At 41.5% G+C, this 21,216-nt stretch overlaps 1 protein-coding gene across 1 annotated transcript in view; it reads left to right on the plus strand.

Annotated features, from left to right (window-relative positions):
* The first annotated feature begins 2,485 nt into the window (after positions 1-2,485).
* The window catches only part of EXOC4 (exocyst complex component 4), a 596,962-nt gene continuing 578,231 nt past the window's right edge, over positions 2,486-21,216 (plus strand). The window contains 1 exon segment of the mRNA XM_038412510.2: positions 2,486-2,583. Coding sequence (XP_038268438.1) covers positions 2,501-2,583 — 83 coding nt within the window. The 5' untranslated portion in view covers positions 2,486-2,500.

A 21,216-nucleotide genomic window follows, 5' to 3' on the forward strand; every position in this document is an offset into this window, starting at 1 on the left:
TTTCCGATATAGGGTGGTGTTTATGTGACCATCGCTTATTAGCACCGTAGTGTCCAGGAAGTGGATCTCTTGTGTGGACTGGTCCAGGCTGAGGTTGATGGTGGGATGGAAATTGTTGAAATCATGGTGGAATTCCTCAAGGGCTTCTTTTCCATGGGTCCAGATGATGAAGATGTCATCAATGTAGCGCAAGTAGAGTAGGGGCATTAGGGACGAGAGCTGAGGAAGCGTTGTTCTAAGTCAGCCATAAAAATGTTGGCATACTGTGGGGCCATGCGGGTACCCATCGCAGTGCCGCTGATTTGAAGGTATACATTGTCCCCAAACGTGAAATAGTTATGGGTGAGGACAAAGTCACAAAGTTCAGCCTGCGCATCTACCAATGTGATATATGCCATCATGTGCCAGCAATGCCCCTCTGCCATGTACATTGGTCAAACTGGACAGTCTCTACGTAAAAGAATAAATGGACACAAATCAGACGTCAAGAATTATAACATTCGAAAACCAATTGGAGAACACTTCAATCTCTCTGGTCACTCGATAACAGACCTGAGGGTGGCTATTCTTCAACAAAAAAACTTCAAAAACAGACTCCAACGAGAGACTGCGGAATTGGAATTAATTTGCAAACTGGATACAATTAACTTAGGCTTGAATAGAGACTGGGAATGGATGAGTCATTACACAAAGTAAAACTATTTCCCCATGTTATTTCTCACCCCCACCCCACCCCACCCCCGTTCCTCAGATGTTCTTATTAACTGCTGGAAATAGCCTACCTTGCTTGTCACCATGAAAGGTTTTCCTCCCTCCCCCCCTGCTGCTGGTGATGGCTCATCTTAAGGTGATGGCTCCTTACAGTGTGTATGATAAAACCCATTGTTTCATGTTCTCTGTGTGTGTATATCAATCTCCCCTCTGTATTTTCCACCAAATGCATCCAATGAAGTGAGCTATAGCTCACGAAAGCTTATGCTCAAATAAATTTGTTAGTCTCTAAGGTGCCACAAGTACTCCTTTTCTTTTTGCGAATACAGACTAACACGGCTGCTACTCTGAAACCTGTCATTTTGGAAGACAGGATACTGGGCTAGATGGACCGTTGGTGTGACCCAGTATGGCTATTTTTATGGTCGTATGTTTATCTGAAAACCCCCAACCATTTTTTTAAAAAATTTTGGCAACCAAAAACAAAAAATTGTTTGCTTTTGTGGTTTTTGATGATAGCCTGAAAAATATTAACAAACATCAACATTTACTGCAAAACTTACCATTTTGTCAAAAAAGTCACTTTGCATAAAAAAACAGGTATTGATGGGAAGTTTTCTCCCAGCTCTATCAAGATATTATCATGCTATGACACAGCTCCATGACATCATGTTGCAATGCTATTGGGTGGTGCTAAAGCTTCATCCAGTTACAATGCCACACCACATTCAGTCAAAGCGTTATCACGCCATGTAGAAAACTCAACCTGTTACAATACCACACCATAATGTTGCTTTATCCTGCAGCATCACCGAAATCACACTGCATTATGGTATGGCATCATGCTATTGCTTCATTATGCAATGCCAAAACCTCATCCCAGTGTCATGTCATTGAGCCAAAGCATCATCGTGTGGCATGTAACCCTCATCTCATGTGATATAACAGCATTGCATCAGAACCATGAAATCATGATGTTGTGTTGCCTGGTGAGGACTTTATGCTCCTCTCTCCCTTCAATCCTCTATTTTTTTTAAATTTTGGTAGAGTCCAAGAGCAAACTAAAAATGAATAGCAATAATAATACATTTGATTGTGAGGTGCCTGGAGCAGGGACTATCTTTCTTCAGTGTTTGGGAAAGTGCCCACCTACCATGTAGAATCATAGAGTCATTGGACTGGAATGTCCAGAAGTCTTCTAGTCCAGTCCCATGCCCTCAAGGCAGGACTAAGTCTTATCTAGACCATCCCGGACAGGTGTTTGTCTCACCTGCTCTTAAAAATCTCCCACGATGGAGATTCCACAACCTCCCTGGGCAATTTATTCAGGTGCTTAACCACCCTGACAGTTAGGAAGTTTTTCCTCATGTCCAACCTAAACTCCCCTTGCTGCAATTTAAATTCACATAAAACAATACATAATAATAACAATTGGGGCGACGCTGGAAATATTGAGGCTATTGAATCGGGCACATCAGACTGGCTCCAAGCCCCTCCCACTAAGCTCTTCCAAGGCTGGAACATTTTATGCCAAGTTAGCCCAGATCAACTCCGTTTCATCGACCAGTTACCTGAGCCTGGGCGGCAGGAAAAAGAACGGTGTGAAAACTACAACTCCCAGCGTGCCCAGGGCTCGTCCCACCCGTGGCATAGACGCTTGATAGCCCATATCCCGCCTCCTCTCGGCTCTGATTGGAGTGTTCAGGCCCAGTCGCTCAACGCGGCGATTCCGATTGGTCGACCGGCCGCCAGCAAGGGTGTCCGAACCTGTGTCTGGGGTGGGCTCAAGATGGCGGGAGAGGCGTCTGGGAGATACAGGAGCACCATGAGCAAGAGCAAGGACCCTTCGGGCCTGCTCATCTCTGTGATCAGGTACGGGGGCTCGCAGGGCCCCCCACTCCCCCCGAGGATGGGGGCGGCACGTCCCTTCCAAGCCCCTCTCAGCAGGGCTCGCTGGGCCACGCTTCCCCTCAGGCCCCGGGGGAGCTGCCATTGGGGTGGCCCCCCGCACCCCGAGGCCCGGCCCCCGCCGCTGCAGCAGGGACCCTCTCCCGCCGCGGGGTGCCCATGGCCACGAGAGGCGCCGCTTGTCAGAGCTGAGGGCGCCTGTGGTGCCGTGACTCGAGTGACCCCCCCCCCTCGGATTTCGGGGAGCCCTGCAGAGCTGCCCCCATTTCCCGGGGGGGTGTGTGGGGGCAGAGACGGCTTAGCCTCAGTGGGGATCTCAGGCTGTAGCTGCAGAGGACCCCAGGCTCTCGGAAGCTGCTCACAACACTGGGCGCCAGCGTGCCCTGCGGCTGGGGGGTACCCCCTAGTTACCAGAGGTGCTCGTCTGAGACGGCGGCCCTTGTGGGCGGGGGGGGGTGTGTGTGTGTTGCCCACATAATCACAACAGCCCTGTTAAGTCCCAACGGCTCTGGCAGAAACAGTGAGAGCTAGAGACCAGGCGAACCCAGCAGGGCATCCCTCCTAATTTTTAGGAAGCCCTTCATTGGGAGTAAGGGCATCCACATGCTCTGTGGAGGCTGTAATGTGTACTAGGTCCTACCCCCTTTCCCTATCCATTTCCTTGGCTGACTTGATTGAAAAAAGAGGACCTAAGGATCTTGTGACCACAGCAGACTCTTTCTCGCATGCCCCCTGTGCCCTATTCTGGGGTCCCTTAATGAAAGCAACAGGACTTAGTCAGGACCATTCTCGTGATGTCCTGGAAGGACGGGGAACCTCTGTATCAATGTTTGCTGGAGCACCCTGCATGCCCAGCGGCCTTTGAGCTGGTTAGACTAAGGCTGGTCAGAAAGCACCAGGAAGTGTACATGCAGTCTCATATCCTGTTATAAACCACAGCAACTGAAAAGTTGCTGCCTTCCAGGGATTATATTGTATTGCCTTGCAGGGGATGAAAAGGAGAAACTGCAAGTATGTCAAATTATATTGTGACTCTGCTGTTTTTTGCCTGCACTCACTCCTACAACCCCTCCTCTCTATGTCAGAGGATGATCCAGCTACTGTTCCTGGAGCTGTCTGATCCCCTCACTCCACTCCAATAGTTTCCCTCTAAAAAATACTTTTAAAATCACATTCTTTTTATGCTGCTTATAACCAGTGAGTTTGCAGGCACTTTCCCTCACTGGTGTTTACTAATGCTAACCTTTCACATACTGATGCTTACTAATGTCATTATTTGCTGTCCCCACCCACCGACTCATCATATTGTAACTACTTGGCATTATGGGATGGTTGCGTTAATGCGTTATAAAATTCAGTGGCTTTGTATCATCTACCTGGAATAAACTATAAAAATAATTTGCATTTACACAGCATTTCTTATTTAAGGATCTTGTGCCCAAACAATGACTGGAAAATGGTAATGACTGGTAATGACTGGAAAGCAATCTGGTTTTCTTTAGTGTCCCGTAGGCGTAGGTCAGTGATTGGATACTAGATGCAGAGGACTCTGAGTTACTATAGAAATTCTTTCCCAGATGTCTGGTTGCACATATGATCTTGCCCATATGCTCAGGGTCTAACTGATCACCCTATTTGGGATCGGGGAGGAATTTTACTCTGGATCAGATTGACAGAGATCCTGGGAAGTTTTCATCTTCCTCTGCGGTATGGATAGGTCACTTGCTGGTTTGAACTAGATTAAATGGTGTATTCTCTGTAACTTCAAATCTTTAATTTAAGATTTGAGGATTTCACTAAGTCAGTGAGAGGCTATGGGTAAGTCTGTCATGAACATCATGGATTCTGTGGTTTTATGAGAGCTCTGCGACTGCCTCAAAATTCGACTAATTCAGTCCCGGGTAACAGGACTTGGGCTTTGGCTCTGGGTGGCGGGGCTCAGGCTTCGGTTAAAGTCAGAGCCTTGCCACCCGTAACTTAGGTTCACGGGGCCACTTGGGGTGTGTGGGGTCCTGGGCAATTGCCCTGCTTGCTGTGTACATTTCCGTGATTTTATTTTTTATTGCCCGTGTACTGTCTGTGAAATAAAAATACACATCCCAAAATCTTAGCCTTATGGGCAGGAGTAGGGGGTAAGGTTGTGTGGTCTGCAGCGTTTAGGTCAAGACTAGATGATCATGATGGTTCCTTCTGGCCTAAAACTCTATGCGTGTATCTACACTGCAGTTAGACACCTGTGGTTGTCCTGTTTCAGCTGACTCGGGCTAAGGGGCTGTTTAATTGTGGTATAGATGTTCAGTTTTGAGCTGTAGCCTGACCTCTGGGATCTTTCCATCTTGCAGGGTCCTAGAGCTTGTGCTCCGTTCCTAGCCTGAATATTTACACTGCAATTAAACAGCCTCTTAGCCTGAGCCCTGTGAGCCTGAGTCAGTTGGCACAGGCCACGAATGGGTTTTTAATTGCAGTGTAGCCATACACACTTTTTGTATGAGACCACACAGAATTCCAGAAAGATAGCAACCCTTAGTGGACAGTTGTTCAGATCACATCTAAGGCATGTTGTATAATCTTTCAAGCATTCCAGATGTGTAACACTAGTTTTTAGACAGGTTTCAGAGTAGTTAGTCTGTATTCGCAAAAAGAAAAGGAGTACTTGTGGCACCTTAGCTTTCGTGAGATGAAGTGAGCTGTAGCTCACGAAAGCTTATGCTCTAATAAATTTGTTAGCCTCTAAGGTGCCACAAGTACTCCTTTTCTTTTTACTAGTTTTTTAGAGTGTGTGATGGTAACAAAATACGAGGCACAAATTCTGTAGTATCTGGCAGGTGAATCTTGCCCATATGCTCAGGGTTTAGCTGATTGCCATATTTGGGGTCGGGAAGGAATTTTCCTCCAGGGCAGATTGGAGAGGCCCTGGAGGTTTTTCGCCTTCCTCTGTAGCATGGGGTATGGGTGACTTGAGGGAGGCTTCTCTGCTCCTTGAAGTCTTTAAACCATGATTTGAGGACTTCAATAGCTCAGACATAGGTGAAGTTTTTCATAGGAGTGGGTGGGTGAGATTCTGTGGCCTGCGCTGTGCAGGAGGTCGGACTAGATGATCAGAATGGTCCCTTCTGACCTTAGTATCTATGAATCTATAATAAATATAGTGAGAGGAAATGAGGTGGATTTCTTCAACACGCCTGAAGTTTTCTGTGTCCTTTATTTCAGTTTACCACCCAAAAATACATTAAATTATTGAAAGCCAAAGAAATTAATAACCTAGGTGCATTTTGTTGCAGCAGAAGACCAAGTTGTAGAGTCCCGTTACAAGATACCTGCAAGAATTCATTTGAGGGAAGATGAAATGTCTAAGCAAAAACTGTCACTGTGAGACATGTTTATAGTGGGAAAACCAAAAGGCACCCTAACATAAAATTCATATTGTGAAATAATTCTTTACCATAGTTTATTAATGACAGCTTCAAAAATTTTAAAAATGTAAATGTGACTACCTTAAGCTGTTTTTAGTGTCACTGAGTGTGGATAGCGAAATTGGAGGAATCATGTTTATTTTCTGTTCATGTTAAGTTTCACTTCATGATTCTCAAACCCTGCTCTTGCGTTGAGATTCTAGCATAGCAAGGAAGATTTAAATCTTAAATTTTCCACAGTTTTTAAAAACTGAAAACCATGTCTGTTTGTTTTAGATGTTGTCACATCTCCTATCCCCCTTTTTAACCATACTTAAATTTGGAATCCTTTAGGTTTATAGTGAAATATCTAATATTGTTACATGTTTATGTTTTACCTGTCTAGGAACTTTCATTATGATAACAGTGCCTCTATAGATAGTTTAGGCCCAAACTTTCAATTTAACGTTTAGATAAAATACTGCATGAAAATATTAAAACATTCTAGTGAGTCATGACATTTAAGAAATAAAAAATCAATGGAAGCTGTTCTTGTTTTGGAGCTAAACATTCTCTGCAGTGTTTGCAATCCAGACATCATAATGAACTAGTTCATGGGAATCTGAACGTAAAACTGATGATCAGTGAAAGGAAAACTGATCCATTAATAACTTCATTTTCTAGTTGAGTGCAAAATGTAAATGGTGGAAAGGAAGTTATATTATTAAAATTCATTCTCTATGATCTTTTATTAGTAATTAAGATAAAGAAGAATGTGCTGGACATCTAACATTTCCATGCCTGTTGTTCGGCATATCTAGAAAAATACGAGTAATTTTTATATATGATTGTTATATTTGAAGTAAAATTGAAGGAACCACATTTGAGCTCAGATGAGAGCCAACTGAGATGATGTCAAGGAACGTTTGCTACATGGGAAAGATACATGGCTGTTAGGGAAAGCCATATAATTTTGAGCTTGCAGTAAAATATTGCCGACTATAATAAGCAAAACTCTTAGTTATTTTTGGTGTAACTCCATTCATGTCCAGTCTTTTATTTGCTAAGCTCGCAAGGCTGTTGTAAAGCTTAAAGGGACATCATCAACTTGAAATTTAGTTTGTTTAAAATAAAAAACTTAAAATAATTTAATCTCTACTAGCCTGCTTCCAAGTTCTCATGCCAATTTTTCTGATTTTATAGTCCTGGTTTTCTGTTTGTTTAATGTGAAAGACCCACACAAAAAGCAGGGATAACTTGATGAATTTCTTTGAAACAGTGAACTCGATCAGGATCTGGATAAATGAGAAATCTTCTTAAAAGAACGTTTCCAGAAAACCAGTCTATTTCCAATGCAATGGGCTATGTATCAGAAAAAGTGAAACTGACTTTTACATACATAAATTTTACATACATAATTTTACATACTTTGACATACATAAAATGCTGTCAAACACAAAGAACTGTAAATGAATAGGGAAATAGAGAACATCTGAGAACCCAGTCTTTCATTTACAGTACTCTTAGGTGTTTGTAACAATAGTAGGTATGCTTTCAGAAAAAAATATATCTTTTTCAAGTTGACTGTCCATTTAATTTTTGTTTCCAAAATGCTTTGAGATTTGGATACCCTTACTCTTGTTGAGTAGCCCATTACTTATTGAGTATTATTGATATTGAATATTGTGCCATCTAATGTGATATTAGTGCCAGGAGCCTAGGAATTGGAACTTTTGGATTTTATTTCTAATTTGATGATTTCTTATTCAATGTGAATAAGAGTATCAGAGCCAGATTCTCAGCTAGTGTAAATTGTCATACCTCTATTGACTTGAGTTGACCTATGACAATTTACACAAGTTGAGAGGATAATCTAGTGTAGTAGCATCTGCTTCATCAGGATATCTTGGGGGACTGCCTCTCATTGGCTCTCTGAGTTTTCTAAAGGTGGTCTTGTAAGGGTCCCAAGATCCACTTAGACTGCGCCAGAGTCAAAAACTCTGTCCCTGCAGGGTTTAGAAACTCTAGAATGACCTCAGTCTCTGGGTCATGTAGAAATACCACAGTATCTTGGGATGTAGATAATCAGGAAATTAAGGGATGGTCCATAGAAAGGACTAGCTTGTGTCTCAATAAAGTAGTACTGTATTACTGTCCCCAGTTAGTGGCAATCCTTCCCATTGCATTGGGAATAGACTGGTTTTCTGGACACTTTCTTTTTAAGAAGATTTCTCATTTATCTAGGTCCTGATCCAGATCATTATACAGTACCACGTTTGCTCATAATAACATACAAAGTAGGCAGAATGGAGGAGATAATCAAATGCAGGGCTTGAAAACTTTGATGTACACCTACTAGGAGCAGGGAGATAAAGTGGGATTGTACTAAAGCACTGTTTCTGTGACCTGCTGTGAAGCTCCCATTTTTTATGTTGGTCTTGTCTATTAGATCTAGCTATTAAATTCAGGAGGAAGAGTCATTGAGTGGTTAGAGCAGCTGACTGCGACTTAGGCTCATATTGTGAGAGCTGAGCAAGGTTCTATTATTAGTGGCTCTGCCACTGACTTGCTGTATGGTCTTGGGTGGGTTCCATCACCTCTCTGTGCCTCCATTTTCCTATATGAAAAATCAGGATATTGCATCACAGACCACACAGTACACCCATAACATGTGGTATAAATAACTAGACAGAGTGTTGTACTTAATAAATATTTGTCAAGTACATGGATGACAGGTGCTAGAGACAGATGCTCTATTGCATCTGGATGTTCCCCCTCTCTGCTGCTGCTGGGATGCTGCTGCTCTCTTCCCCTCTGGCTGCTTACAGGGGGATTTCCATTCTGTCTTCCCCCTTGCCCTCGTGGGTGCTGGAAGCAGCACCATTAGCAGTCTTTCTTATTCTCATCCCATTTCCCTCCTGCCTTATCAGAACAGCAGAATAAAACTGAAATGATGGCAGGGCAGGGACTGTGTTTTTAATATTGGGCCTTGCATTGTGATGTTTAGAGTAGGGCACTAGGAGTCAGGTCTCTTAGGGCAGGTCCACGCTACAGGGTTAAATCGACCTAAGTTACACAACTCCAACTATGTGAATAACTTAGCTGGAGTCGACGTACCTTAGGTTGACTTATTGAGGTATCTACACCACTCTGGGTTGACAGTAGAAACTCTCCCGTCCACTTACCTTACGCTTGTCGTTCCAGTGGAGTACTGGAGTCGACGGGAGAGATTGGCAGTTGATTTAGCGGGTTTTCATTAGACCTGCTAAATCGACCCCTGATAGATTGATCGTTGCAGCGTCCATCCATGGTAAGCGTAGACAAGCCCTTAGATTCTGTTCTCGGCACCACTATTGATTTTCTGTGTATTCTGAAGCAAAATGCTTATCCTTTCTGTGCGTGGTTTACCCATTGGTAAATTGTGCATAATAATCCATAGAAATGTAGGACTGTAAGGGATCTCAACAGGTCATCTAGTCCAGTCCCCTGCACTGAGGAAGGACCAAGTATTATCTAGACCATCCCTGACAGGCGTTTGTCTAATCTGTTCTTAAAAACCTCCTGTAACAGAGGTAATTTGTTCCAGTGTTTAACTACCCTTACACTTAGGAAGTTTTTCCTAACATCCAACCTAAATCTCCCTTGCTGCAATTTAAGCCCAGTACTTCTTGTCCGGTCCTCAGTGTTAAGGAGAATAATTTATCACACTCTTCTTTGTAACGACCTTTTTAGTACATGAAGACTGTTGTCATGTCCCCACTCAGTCTTCTCTTCTCCAGACTAAACAAACCCATTTTTTTTGTTCAGTCTTTCCTCTTAGGTCATGTTTTGTAGACCAGTGGCTCTCAACCTTTCCAGACGACTATACCCTTTTTAGGAATCTGATTTGTCTTGCATACCCCCAAGTTTCACCTTACTTAAAATCTACTTGCTTACAAAATCAGACCTAAAAATACAAAAGTGTCACAGTACACTATTACTGAAAATTGCTTACTTTCTCATTTTTACCATATAATTATAAAATAAATCAATTGGAATATAACTATTGTACTTGCATTTCAGTGTATAGTATATAGATTAGTGTAAACAAGTAATTATCTGTATGAAGTTTTAGTTTGTACTGGCTAGTGCTTTTTATGTAGCTTATTGTAAAACTAAGCAAATAGCTAGGTGAGCTGATGTGTCCTCTGAAAGACCTCTGTGTACCCCCAAGGGTATGCATACCCTGGTTGAGAACAACTGTTTTAGACTTTTAATCATTTTGTTGCTCTCCTCTGGACTTTCTCCAATTTGTGCACATCTTTCCCATACTGTGGCACCCAGAACTGGGCACAGTACTCCACTTAAGGCCTTATTAGTGCTGAGTAGAGTGGAAGAATTACTACTTGTGTTTTGCTTACCAGACTTTTGCTAATACATCCCAGATTAATGGTCATATATTTTGCAACAGTATTACATTGTTGACTTGTATTTGATTTGTGATCCACTATAATCCACAGATCCTTTTCTGCAGTACTCCTTCCTAGGAAATCGTTTCTCCTTAAGAGTAGTACTTTGCATTTGTCTTCATTGCGTTTCATCTGGTTTAATTCAAGTAAATTTACTTAATTAAACTTAATTTCTCAAGTTTGTCAAAATCATTTTGAATTCTAATCCTGTCCTCCAAAGTGCTTGCAACTCCTTCCAGTTTGGTAGCATCTGCAAACTTTATAAAGGTACTCTTTATGCCATTATTTAAATCAGTTATAAAGATATTGACTAGAACTGGATCCAGGACAAATCCCTGTGGTACCCTGCTCAACATACCCTTCCAGTCTAATTGTGAACCATTGATAACTATTCTCGAGTACAGTTTTCCAGCTAGTTGTGCACCCACTTTATAGTAGGTTCATCTAGGCTATTTTTCTCTAGTTTGTTTATGAGAAGATCATGTGAGACAGTATCAAAAACCTTACTAAAGTCAAGATATATCATGTTCACTGCTTCCCCTCATCCGTAAGGCTTGTTACCCTGTCAAAGAAGAATATTAGGTTGGTTTGACATGATTTGTTTCTGACAAATCCATGTTGCCTGTTACTTATTACCTTATTTTCTTCTAGGTGGTTACGAATTGATTATTTGCTCCATTATCTTTCTGGGTACTGAAGTTAAGCTGACTGGTCTATAATTCCATGGGTTTTCCTTATTCCCCTTTTTATAGAAAGGTACTATATTTGCCTTTTTCCCATTCTCTGATATCCTGTCCTCCATGAGTTCTCAAAGATAATTGCTAATGGCTCAGAGATCTCTTCAGCCACCTCTTTAAGTATTCTAGGATGTATTTCATCAGGCCCTGCCGACTTGAAGACATCAAACTTGTCTAAGTAATTCTTAACTTGTTGTTTTCCTATTTTAGCCTCAGATCCTACTCCATTTACTCTGGTAGTTGTCCAATTGTTAATTTTTTATGGTGAAAACTGAAACAAAAAAGACATTTACCACTTTGGCCATTGCTGTGTTTTCTGTTGTTGTCTTTCCCTTCTCATTGAGTAATGGGCCTACCCTGTCCTTGGTTTTCCTTTTGTTTCTTATATATTTATAAAATGCTTTCTTGTTATCCTTTATATCCCTAGCTAGTTTAATCTTGTTTTGTGCCTTGACCTTTCTAATTTTGTGACTACATGCTTGTGTTGTTTTTTGTATTTATCCTTTGTAATTTAACTTAGTTTCCACTTTTTGTACGACTCTCTTGAGTTTCAGGTAATTGAAGATCTGGTTGAGTCAGAGTATCCGCTTACCATACTTTGTCTTTCCTACACATTGGTAAAGTTTGCTCTTGAGCCCTTAAAGCATTTCTAAAAACCCACAAACCCTCCAGAACTCTTTTTCCCCCTTAGACTTGCTTCCCATGGGATCTTACCTACCAATTCTCTGATTTTGCTAACATCCATTTTCTTGAAGTCCATTGTCTTTATTCTGCTGTTTTCCCCCATACCATTCCTTAGAATCATGAACTCTCGTTTCATGATCACTTTCACTGAAGCTACCTTCCACTTTCAGATTCTCAACTAGATCCTCCCTATTTTACACTGCTTTTGAATCTTTTAAACATGTTATGAAGTGCTTTGAGATCTTCCAATGAAAGATACTGTGAAAGTGCAAAATATTGTTGAAGACCAAGAGCCAGCTGTTACAGAGGTCTAATGTTAGTCCCATCTGCCTTCATACTGTTTCTTTAAAATGTAATGAATTGGATTGAGAAAGTTCTGGTCAACTGATGCAAGACAATTTGGGGAATATTTTCTTATCTTGCAGAGACAAACACGTGTATTTATATTGATTTTTCCTAACCTTTTGTTTTGTCTATAGTTCGTTGAGGCAGCCGTTGTACTATGAAACAAGCAAGCTGGCATTTAGCAAATGCTATTTTTTGAGAGATCTTGTCAGATTTTTGGTGGTGAATGTCTGCCTTTTATTTATTGTAAGATGTTTTTCTTTCCAATTAAAGGCTTCTATTTTTAAGAAGTGGCCTTTAATAGCTGGTTTAATTGGAAAAACAATCTTTGGTTGTGACTTGATAAGACTTTATTGTAGTCTAGATGCAAAGCTTTCACAGAGGCATATGGATGTACAAACACACATCTGGATGTAAAGGAGAACTGAGGGCGCAAATGGAGATATAGCATGTTATCAACTTTTTTTCTAAAATGTGTGCTTCTATAGATGTAAATCTGAAAGCATAGTATTCTCACACATGTAATTCCTTTTCTCTCTCTATATATAAAATAAATACTCATTGGTCAGTACTTTTATTCTTTTCAAAGTGAACTTTACTGAATTCATTCTTACTAAGGACCTGGCATTTGATCTTCTCTTTCTGTTTAAGAGCATAGAGTTGATTTCGCAGTTCATGATTTATAGCAAGGAAGTCCAATATATAGCTGTTGCACTCGGAGTAGCATGCTGGAACTCCCATATTCACCACTGTCAGCTCAACACCTGGAGGAACATCTGGAAGACAAAGACTTTGAACTGGGGAAGGGTGGTCCCAGGCTGGAAGGTAATCCCAGCCTGTGTATTGAGGAACTGTAACCTGTTTGTACCATCTCTCAGGGTGAGACACTACTTAGTTTGTAGAACTTAAACTGCAAATTTATTTTTGTTTCTTAAGTAACCAACTCTGATCTCTGTGCCTGCTACTTAGAATCACTTAAAATCTATCTTTCTGTAGCTAATAAATCTGTTTTATATTTTACCTAAAACAGTGGGTTTTGGTTGACGTGCTTGGGGAAATCTCAGCTCAGGTTAACAAGGGCTTTTGCATGTCCACTACCATTTTGTCAGAGTGGCGAACTACTTAATGAACTTGCAATGCCCAAGGGACCCTTGAGCAGTATAAGACAATATAGTCCTGGGGTCCAAGGCTGGGGAGCTGGAGGGAATTAGCTGGAGTCTTTCTGTAGTGGGTTCATAAGTGGCTGGGAAATCATTTGTGTAACACAGTTGGATGTGTCCCTGCTTGTGGAAGTCTGTGTAAGTGCAGTACTGCAGTACTTGTCAGAGGTTTTCACCTTGACATCACCATCACAGTGTGAGAGGCAGCCCAGGTTGGCGTGGGACAGAGAACTCAGTGGTCCCACAGTCCAGGTTGCACCCCATCACAACAGCTGTTGTCCTCATTTTTTGTATCACAATTAGGATATAACTCACAAGAAGTATAGCCCAATAATTCTGATCTGTATATGCTGCAACATTTTGTAAATCTATTTCTATCACAAGCGGTGTTCTAAAACATTTTTAAAAAGACTCTCTTTCTCCCAGTGTTAAGACCAGCAGCCTGAAAGTTCACAGGATAAAAATATTTCTCTGTATATATAATCTGTGAACTGAATTGTAAATAATAATTTAGACTTTCTGTATTGCCCTCCCTCCTGGAGGGATGCCAAAGCAATTTTATAGATTGTATACTTAGATTGACCCTATATGAATCTGAACTAAAATGCGGCACTTACTCGTCATGAAGCAATCACACTACACAGAAGTTTAGGACAGTCAGTGTGAAATGATACCTTGTCCAGCTGAACCTGCAAGGAATTTTGTTTGTAATACTTTGACAGAATGCAGTATTCAGATTGTGGCATCTGGCCACAACACTGGGATTAACAGCCTTACTTTTGCAAAACAATCAAGCAAAAAACGCAGTGGATTTTTTTCATGACAAGTGGTCAGGAGGGCAATGGTTTTGCATCTTCAGAAGAGACTATCTCCCAGCAGCACTGTGCCCCCTCTGCAGTGCTGAAACTTTGGTTCAGTCCTGGCACACAAAGAAGCAACTAACTACTGAATCACCAGCACAACTTATTGCAGCACATAGACCTTGTAGAGCTCCCACCCAAATACTGACTTTGACCAACCCTGGTTAGCTGTGTGATCTGATGGAAATGAAGCAGTAGGTGATATAATAAGCTTATAAATGCTGCTTCTGTCTTCATCTTTCAGATGTCTGATCTGAGTAGCATTGTACAGCTTTATTTTAATGGCTGTGAAAAATACTGGTGAAAAGATTCTGTCACTGATGGAAAATGCTGTTGCTTAATAAGCTTAACTTTTTCTTGTGTCTGAATCCATTTGAGGTCTATTTGTGCTTGTTTTGGGATCCCTGATTTGTTGAAAGAGGTATTTAAAATTAGTAACCAGCTCCCTCTGAAGAGACTGAGATTGTTCTGTTCTATATAGGTTCTTATGCTAGCTTCATCACCATAGTATCTGTGTGCCTTTCAGTCATGTATTAAGCAGTGTGACTAACATCTGTCATATGTAGTTCATTCTCGCTCTTATCCTCTCCCCAGGGGTGTGCAGTGTAGTGTCTTGTTTTTGGTAGGGTTTTGTTTTTGTTTAAATGTACACACTGCTTGAGACATCTCCAAGATGTTGAATTCTTGCTGCTAATATAAGCTCTGTTAACTGGTGTCAAGTCTGTTTGCTTCAGAATGTAGTATACCGATATCTTCTGCTTTTTGCTAAATCAACCATCCATTGGTCAAGCTGACCTCTGCTGTCACAAATACTGGAGACACAAAGCTTTGGAGATGCTCATTTAAGGGTCTGGAGACTATTTGGCTCTTAAGCACTGAACTGAAGCCAAATTGCACAGATCTGCTAAGCTGATTTGGCTCTCAATGATCAAAGGTTCACCATCGTTTCCTGTTGGAAATGTTTAAACCTGTGTGCAAGAAACAATCGAGATTAATAAAATCCAAAGAGATTGGAGAGAAACTTTTTTCTAAATTCTAGTTTATTTTGTATAGTTATCAGTGCTTTGATTAGTCACTTTCTCTGTTTCTCTTTTATAGTCAGCGAGTTAGTTCCCCTGATTCTCAAGGTTCTAAGCACCCTCAGTTCCCAGTATAGGGGTGTTTTTGCTCATTGGATTATTCAATGGTTCTCAAACTTATTTGATCGGGCCCTCCTTCTTTGTGTCTGTAGCCGTTCACATGCCCCTTCCCCCGCAAGTACATATATTGCCACTCAGCTCTGAAGGCAGAGTGGAGAGCTAGGGCTGCTGGCCGGGCGTCCAGCTCTGAAGGCAGAGCAGTGACAGCAGCAGTGCAGAAGTAAGGGAGGCAATGTGAAAAGTGATATTTGTCATCACTTTTCACAGCAGACTTATTGCACCATTGCCACCCTTACTTCTGCAGTGCTTCTGCCACCCTGGGGATGACAGTGGGAGTCCCGCCGCCTCCAGGGGAGGGATTGGGTGGGGAGAAGAAGGAGAGCCTGAGCCAAGGCTGCCTCTTTGTAAAAGATTGTGGGCGGGAGGAGGAAGGAGAGCCTGGGTGGAGGGGCTCTGGCTGTCATCTTTATCCCTGCTTCCTGGGTGCGCATGTTTCAGAGTAGCACCCGTGTTAGTCTGTATTCGCAAAAAGAAAAGGAGTACTTGTGGCACCTTAGAGACTAACAAATTTATTAGAGCATAAGCTTTCCTGCGCATGGCTCTTCGGCATGAGCCCCAGCCATCTGGGGCTGACAGCCAGCGCTCTTAAAAAAAACCCAAAACCATACAGCTCGCACCTCCCTTGACACATTCCTGTGCCTGCCTTGGGAGGCCTGCCACATAGTTTGAGAACTGCTGTTATAATGGAAGGAGATTCTATTGGGAGAAGATCTTTTATAGTTCTATAGTCAATTTACTGTTTCCTGATATTGATACCCCCTTCTCCTCATGCCTATTAACTTGTACAGTGCTGATTTTAGTTACCTTCCTGCCAGCATCTCGTTGTCTCCCAAAGGTGTATGTTTTATCTGTTAAACATTTTAACTTGTAATTTTCTCTTGCTCTTCATCTTAAACATTCATGTCACTGAATCCACAATTTAATGGGAGCAATCAGTTAACCTGTGGAAATAATGAGAGAACATTTAGCTTGTTGCTGCTCTGTTAGACGTATTTTGGATATTTTTGTTCCTTGTGTATCCTAGGTTATCTGTTCTCTCTTTAAAGAAGAAGTTTTTATGTAATTGTTTCAATGGGATTCTGTGGTAATTTCAGAACATATATTATCAGTTTGTGTTTCGAGGTTAAGTACTGCTGGAAGCTGTAGATCAGTCCATCTGGGATTTATCTTTAAGGCAAAAATTTTCAATTATAAAATTCAAATAAGTCCTTTAGTTTCATGAAGCTTCAGAAATGTATGCTATAGTGTAGATAGCAGGCAGAAAATATAACACTGTTGATCCCAGGGTGCCTCACAAAATTGTGCCCTTTTGAAATTCAGTTGCCTGTAGGGTGTAGCCTACTGGCACACAAAACACTGCACCGGAGTGGTGGGGAGGGAATTGCTAGCTAGATGTACCAGGCAAACTTCTTTCCTTATTGGATCTTTAGTGTCCACACAAAGAGGCCTGATCTCGTTTTTAAGACTTTATCTGAAAGACCCCTCAGGACCACGTTCTGATGTCTGTTCTCGCAATGAGTTGGACTTTACTGTGAGAGTAATCCCCTCCAGTGGTATTAGTTGTGGAGTATGGTGCTACTCAACATGGATAAAGGATCCGCAATTAACTTGCATGGTCTTTGCTTTGCTCTGTCTGGGCCTGATCCTGGGAAGTGCATACCATTACGGGTTCTAGACACCTCCCAGGATTAGATTCTTGTATTATGTTGTCCTTTCCAGGGTATTTACTTACAGTTAGTATCGTTATTAAAGGACATCATCACTAATTCATGGCTTTTATGACGATTGTCCACTTATCCCTGAAGCACCTCTTTGCTGTCTCCCATGGTGTCCCTCATGCATGGGAATAAATCCCAATCAAAATCAGTGCCTTAATTTCTTCAGGATCCTCCTTAGAACTTGCTCCTTTGGTAATGCAAACAGCAGTCTGCAACCTTACAAGGTTGAGCAAGTGGCCTGTTGTGATTACTGCCCTAAGTGGCTAAGAATTGTGCACATCCTGTTTGGTTACTCTGTCTCCCCTGTTCTCCACCTAACCCCCTTGTCTATCCATTACGTCTCATCCACCCATTCTTGTAAGATCTTTGTGGTAGGAACTGTCATTTTCTATAAGTTTGTACATTGCCTAGCACAGTGAAGCCCCCTGCTTGGTTGCTTTTAGAGGGCTTCTGCCACATAAATGTTTAATAGTGATTGATAATGGTTTAAATTGAAATGATAAATAACTTCTGTGACTGGTCTGTGACTTTAGACATCAAAAAGAGATGCATAGTTAGAGGTAAAATAATACTAATAATTAACAATAGGGTTTCTTTTCAGTCTTCTTTTATTATATACTGAAGTCTCTTTGGAGCTTTGCAGACATTTCCTGCACAGAGGAGACAGACTGTTCCAGGTATCCACAGTGCACCAGTTCAGAGATTTTGTTGCTGGTAGCAACTGCTTCCTTCACTCCAGATGTTTTCTGTTGGCCTGAAATCAGGTGCCCATGTTGTCCAGTGCAACACATTGATTTTGTTTATCTTCTAGAGGACTGTATACATTCTAATATGCACTTTGGGTTGTTCTGGCGCAAAATAAAACTATCTTGTAAGTTTACTTCCAGATAGGTTATTTTGATGATTCACTGTTCATTTTATTGTTCTCAGTGTGCTGAAAGTGTACACGACACTTTATGAAACATAAAAAAGAAAAGGTCTCCATCCTAAATAATATTGACACTTAGCACTGCGTGCTTTTTATCTGTACATTTTGAAGGTGGGCAGTAAGCATTATTAGCCCATCTTTACAGCTAGGATAACTTGGGCACTTGGATGTTTAAGGCCTGAACTAACTTTGGTGGAAGTGGATGGTATCTACCTGTATCCTTTTAAAGCCCTGGCTTGCCCAAGGCTAGAGTGTAGTTGTATAAGTCCAGCTACACTGCAGCTTCTATGGTGTTTTAACTGGGACAGTCACGTTGTAGCTGGGTCTCCTGACTGTTTTATAGCCATGTCTTGGAGAAAGCCAAGCCAAACTATTTTGAGTACTGAAGTAGAATGCGGACTTGACTCTACAATGTAGTGTCAAAACTAGAAATTGGGAGACTTAGCAAGGTATGCAGTAGTACAGCAAAGAGCAATATGGAAACGGATGGCAGAGAAGCCTAAAGAACAACGTGGAGTGGAGTACTGTTGAGATCAGAGCTCTGTTTTCTTCATGCTCCTTAGTGATCCAATGCTCCGTTCCCTTTATTTCCAACTAATTGAGGGGGTAATATACCCTGAATCATTTCATGGATCTTTGTCTCCCTGATCAGCTGAAAACCATATGAATGTTTTACTTTTTCTATTTTTATTTTCCTATGTATGTTTGCAAACTTTTGAGGATTACTAAATTCAGGTGTCTAATTACGTAATTTCTTTACAGTTTTAATTACTGCTAAGTAATGTTCCTGTTCTTTAATTCCAGGAGTTTACAGCATATTGGGTACTGCTTAGTATTCAAAATTAGTCAATTAGAGTGGCAATTTTTCACTTCCATAAACTGCCAACACAGAAAAGTTGTAGTTGGAGAATCAAAACTAATAATCACAGGTTTCAGAGTAGCAGCCGTGTTAGTCTGTATTCGCAAAAAGAAAAGGAGTACTTGTGGCACCTTAGAGACTAACAAATTTATTAGAGCATAAGCTTTCGTGAGCTACAGCTCACTTCATCGGATGCATTTGGTGGAAAAAACAGAGGAGAGATTTATATACACACACACACAGAGAACATGAAACAATGGGTTTATCATACACACTGTAAGGAGAGTGATCACTTAAGATAAGCCATCACCAACAGCAGGGGGGGGAAGGAGGAAAACCTTTCATGGTGACAAGCAGGTAGGCTAATTCCAGCAGTTAACAAGAATATCAGAGGAACAGTGGGGGGTGGGGTGGGAGGGAGAAATACCATGGGGAAATAGTTTTACTTTGTGTAATGACTCATCCATTCCCAGTCTCTATTCAAGCCTAAGTTAATTGTATCCAGTTTGCAAATTAATTCCAATTCAGCAGTCTCTCGTTGGAGTCTGTTTTTGAAGCTTTTTTGTTGAAGTATAGCCACTCTTAGGTCTGTGATCGAGTGACCAGAGAGATTGAAGTGTTCTCCAACTGGTTTTTGAATGTTATAATTCTTGACCTCTGATTTGTGTCCATTCATTCTTTTACGTAGAGACTGTCCAGTTTGGCCAATGTACATGGCAGAGGGGCATTGCTGGCACATGATGGCATATATCACATTGTTAGATGCACAGGTGAACGAGCCTCTGATGGTGTGGCTGATGTGATTAGGCCCTATGATGGTATCCCCTGAATAGATATGTGGACAGAGTTGGCAACGGGCTTTGTTGCAAGGATAGGTTCCTGGGTTAGTGGTTCTGTTGTGTGGTGTGTGGTTGCTGGTGAGTATTTGCTTCAGATTGGGGGGCTGTCTGTAAGCAAGGACTGGTCTGTCTCCCAAGATCTGAGAGAGCGATGGCTCGTCCTTCAGGATAGGTTGTAGATCCTTGATGATGCGTTGGAGGGGTTTAGTTGGGGGCTGAAGGTGATGGCTAGTGGCGTTCTGTTGTTTCTTTGTTGGGCCTGTCCTGTAGTAGGTGACTTCTGGGTACTCTTCTGGCTCTGTCAATCTGTTTCTTCACTTCAGCAGGTGGGTACTGTAGTTGTAGGAATGCATGATAGAGATCTTGTAGGTGTTTGTCTCTGTCTGAGGGGTTGGAGCAAATGCGGTTATATCGTAGCGCTTGGCTGTAGACAATGGATCGAGTGGTATGATCTGGATGAAAGCTAGAGGCATGTAGGTAGGAATAGCGGTCAGTAGGTTTCCGATATAGGGTGGTGTTTATGTGACCATCGCTTATTATATAATTATATATATAAATTATATATTATTATAAACTAATAATAGTGTTTTACTTCCTCGATATTTACAGCGTCATCCATCTGGGAAACTCAAAGCCACTTACAAATATTGAATGAATTAAGCCTCCCAAATATTTAGGAATGTAGTCTCTCTCTCTCTCACACACACACACACACACACACACACACACACACACACACACACACACACAAATGAATAAACTGAGATACAGATAAGTTAAGTAACTTGCCCAAGATAGCATGGGCGGTTTTAATTGGAGCTGTAACTTCCGGCTTTCTAACTGTGCACTTAAATTCTCAATCTTAAATGTTACATTAACATTCTTTTCTCCCATTGAATATCCTATATCTACTCTCGAAGCTACAGAGAGAGGAGCCCAAGTTGCGATAGGATCAATAGGGCTCCACCATGTGTTTAGGAGGATTTAGGGAGCCCATTATGGGAGTCCACCTCCTCTGTGTACTACAAAGACGTTCTGCACGTTCCAGCCCAATGGGATTTGTGCAGTGTGCCATGGAGATGGAGTTGATGGATCCACCTCTAACATGCTTTGGGACAGGGAGAGGATTCACTTTTCTTTTGTGTCAAACTCACTTACCCAGGCTTTGTTTGGGGTGGGGGTGAAGATCTAGCCCTAATGAATATTGAGCAAAAACACTTAATATATCTTTTTCATGCAATTTTTTTGGCATATCGATGTGCCCATGAAAAAGGAAGGGGAGGAAGGTTTTGGAAGTTTTGAGATACTGCAGGATGGGTGTCTTGGAAATTATATGTGTATAATATGTTCAGTGTTATGGATGCAGTCTCTCTCTTTCCCTCCATCTTCTTGATTCTTGGTTTTAAGGCTCAGCAGCACCTATAGCCA

This window comes from Dermochelys coriacea, chromosome 1 (genome assembly GCF_009764565.3).
Source record: "Dermochelys coriacea isolate rDerCor1 chromosome 1, rDerCor1.pri.v4, whole genome shotgun sequence".
In the NCBI taxonomy this organism is placed as follows: Eukaryota; Metazoa; Chordata; order Testudines; family Dermochelyidae; genus Dermochelys; species Dermochelys coriacea.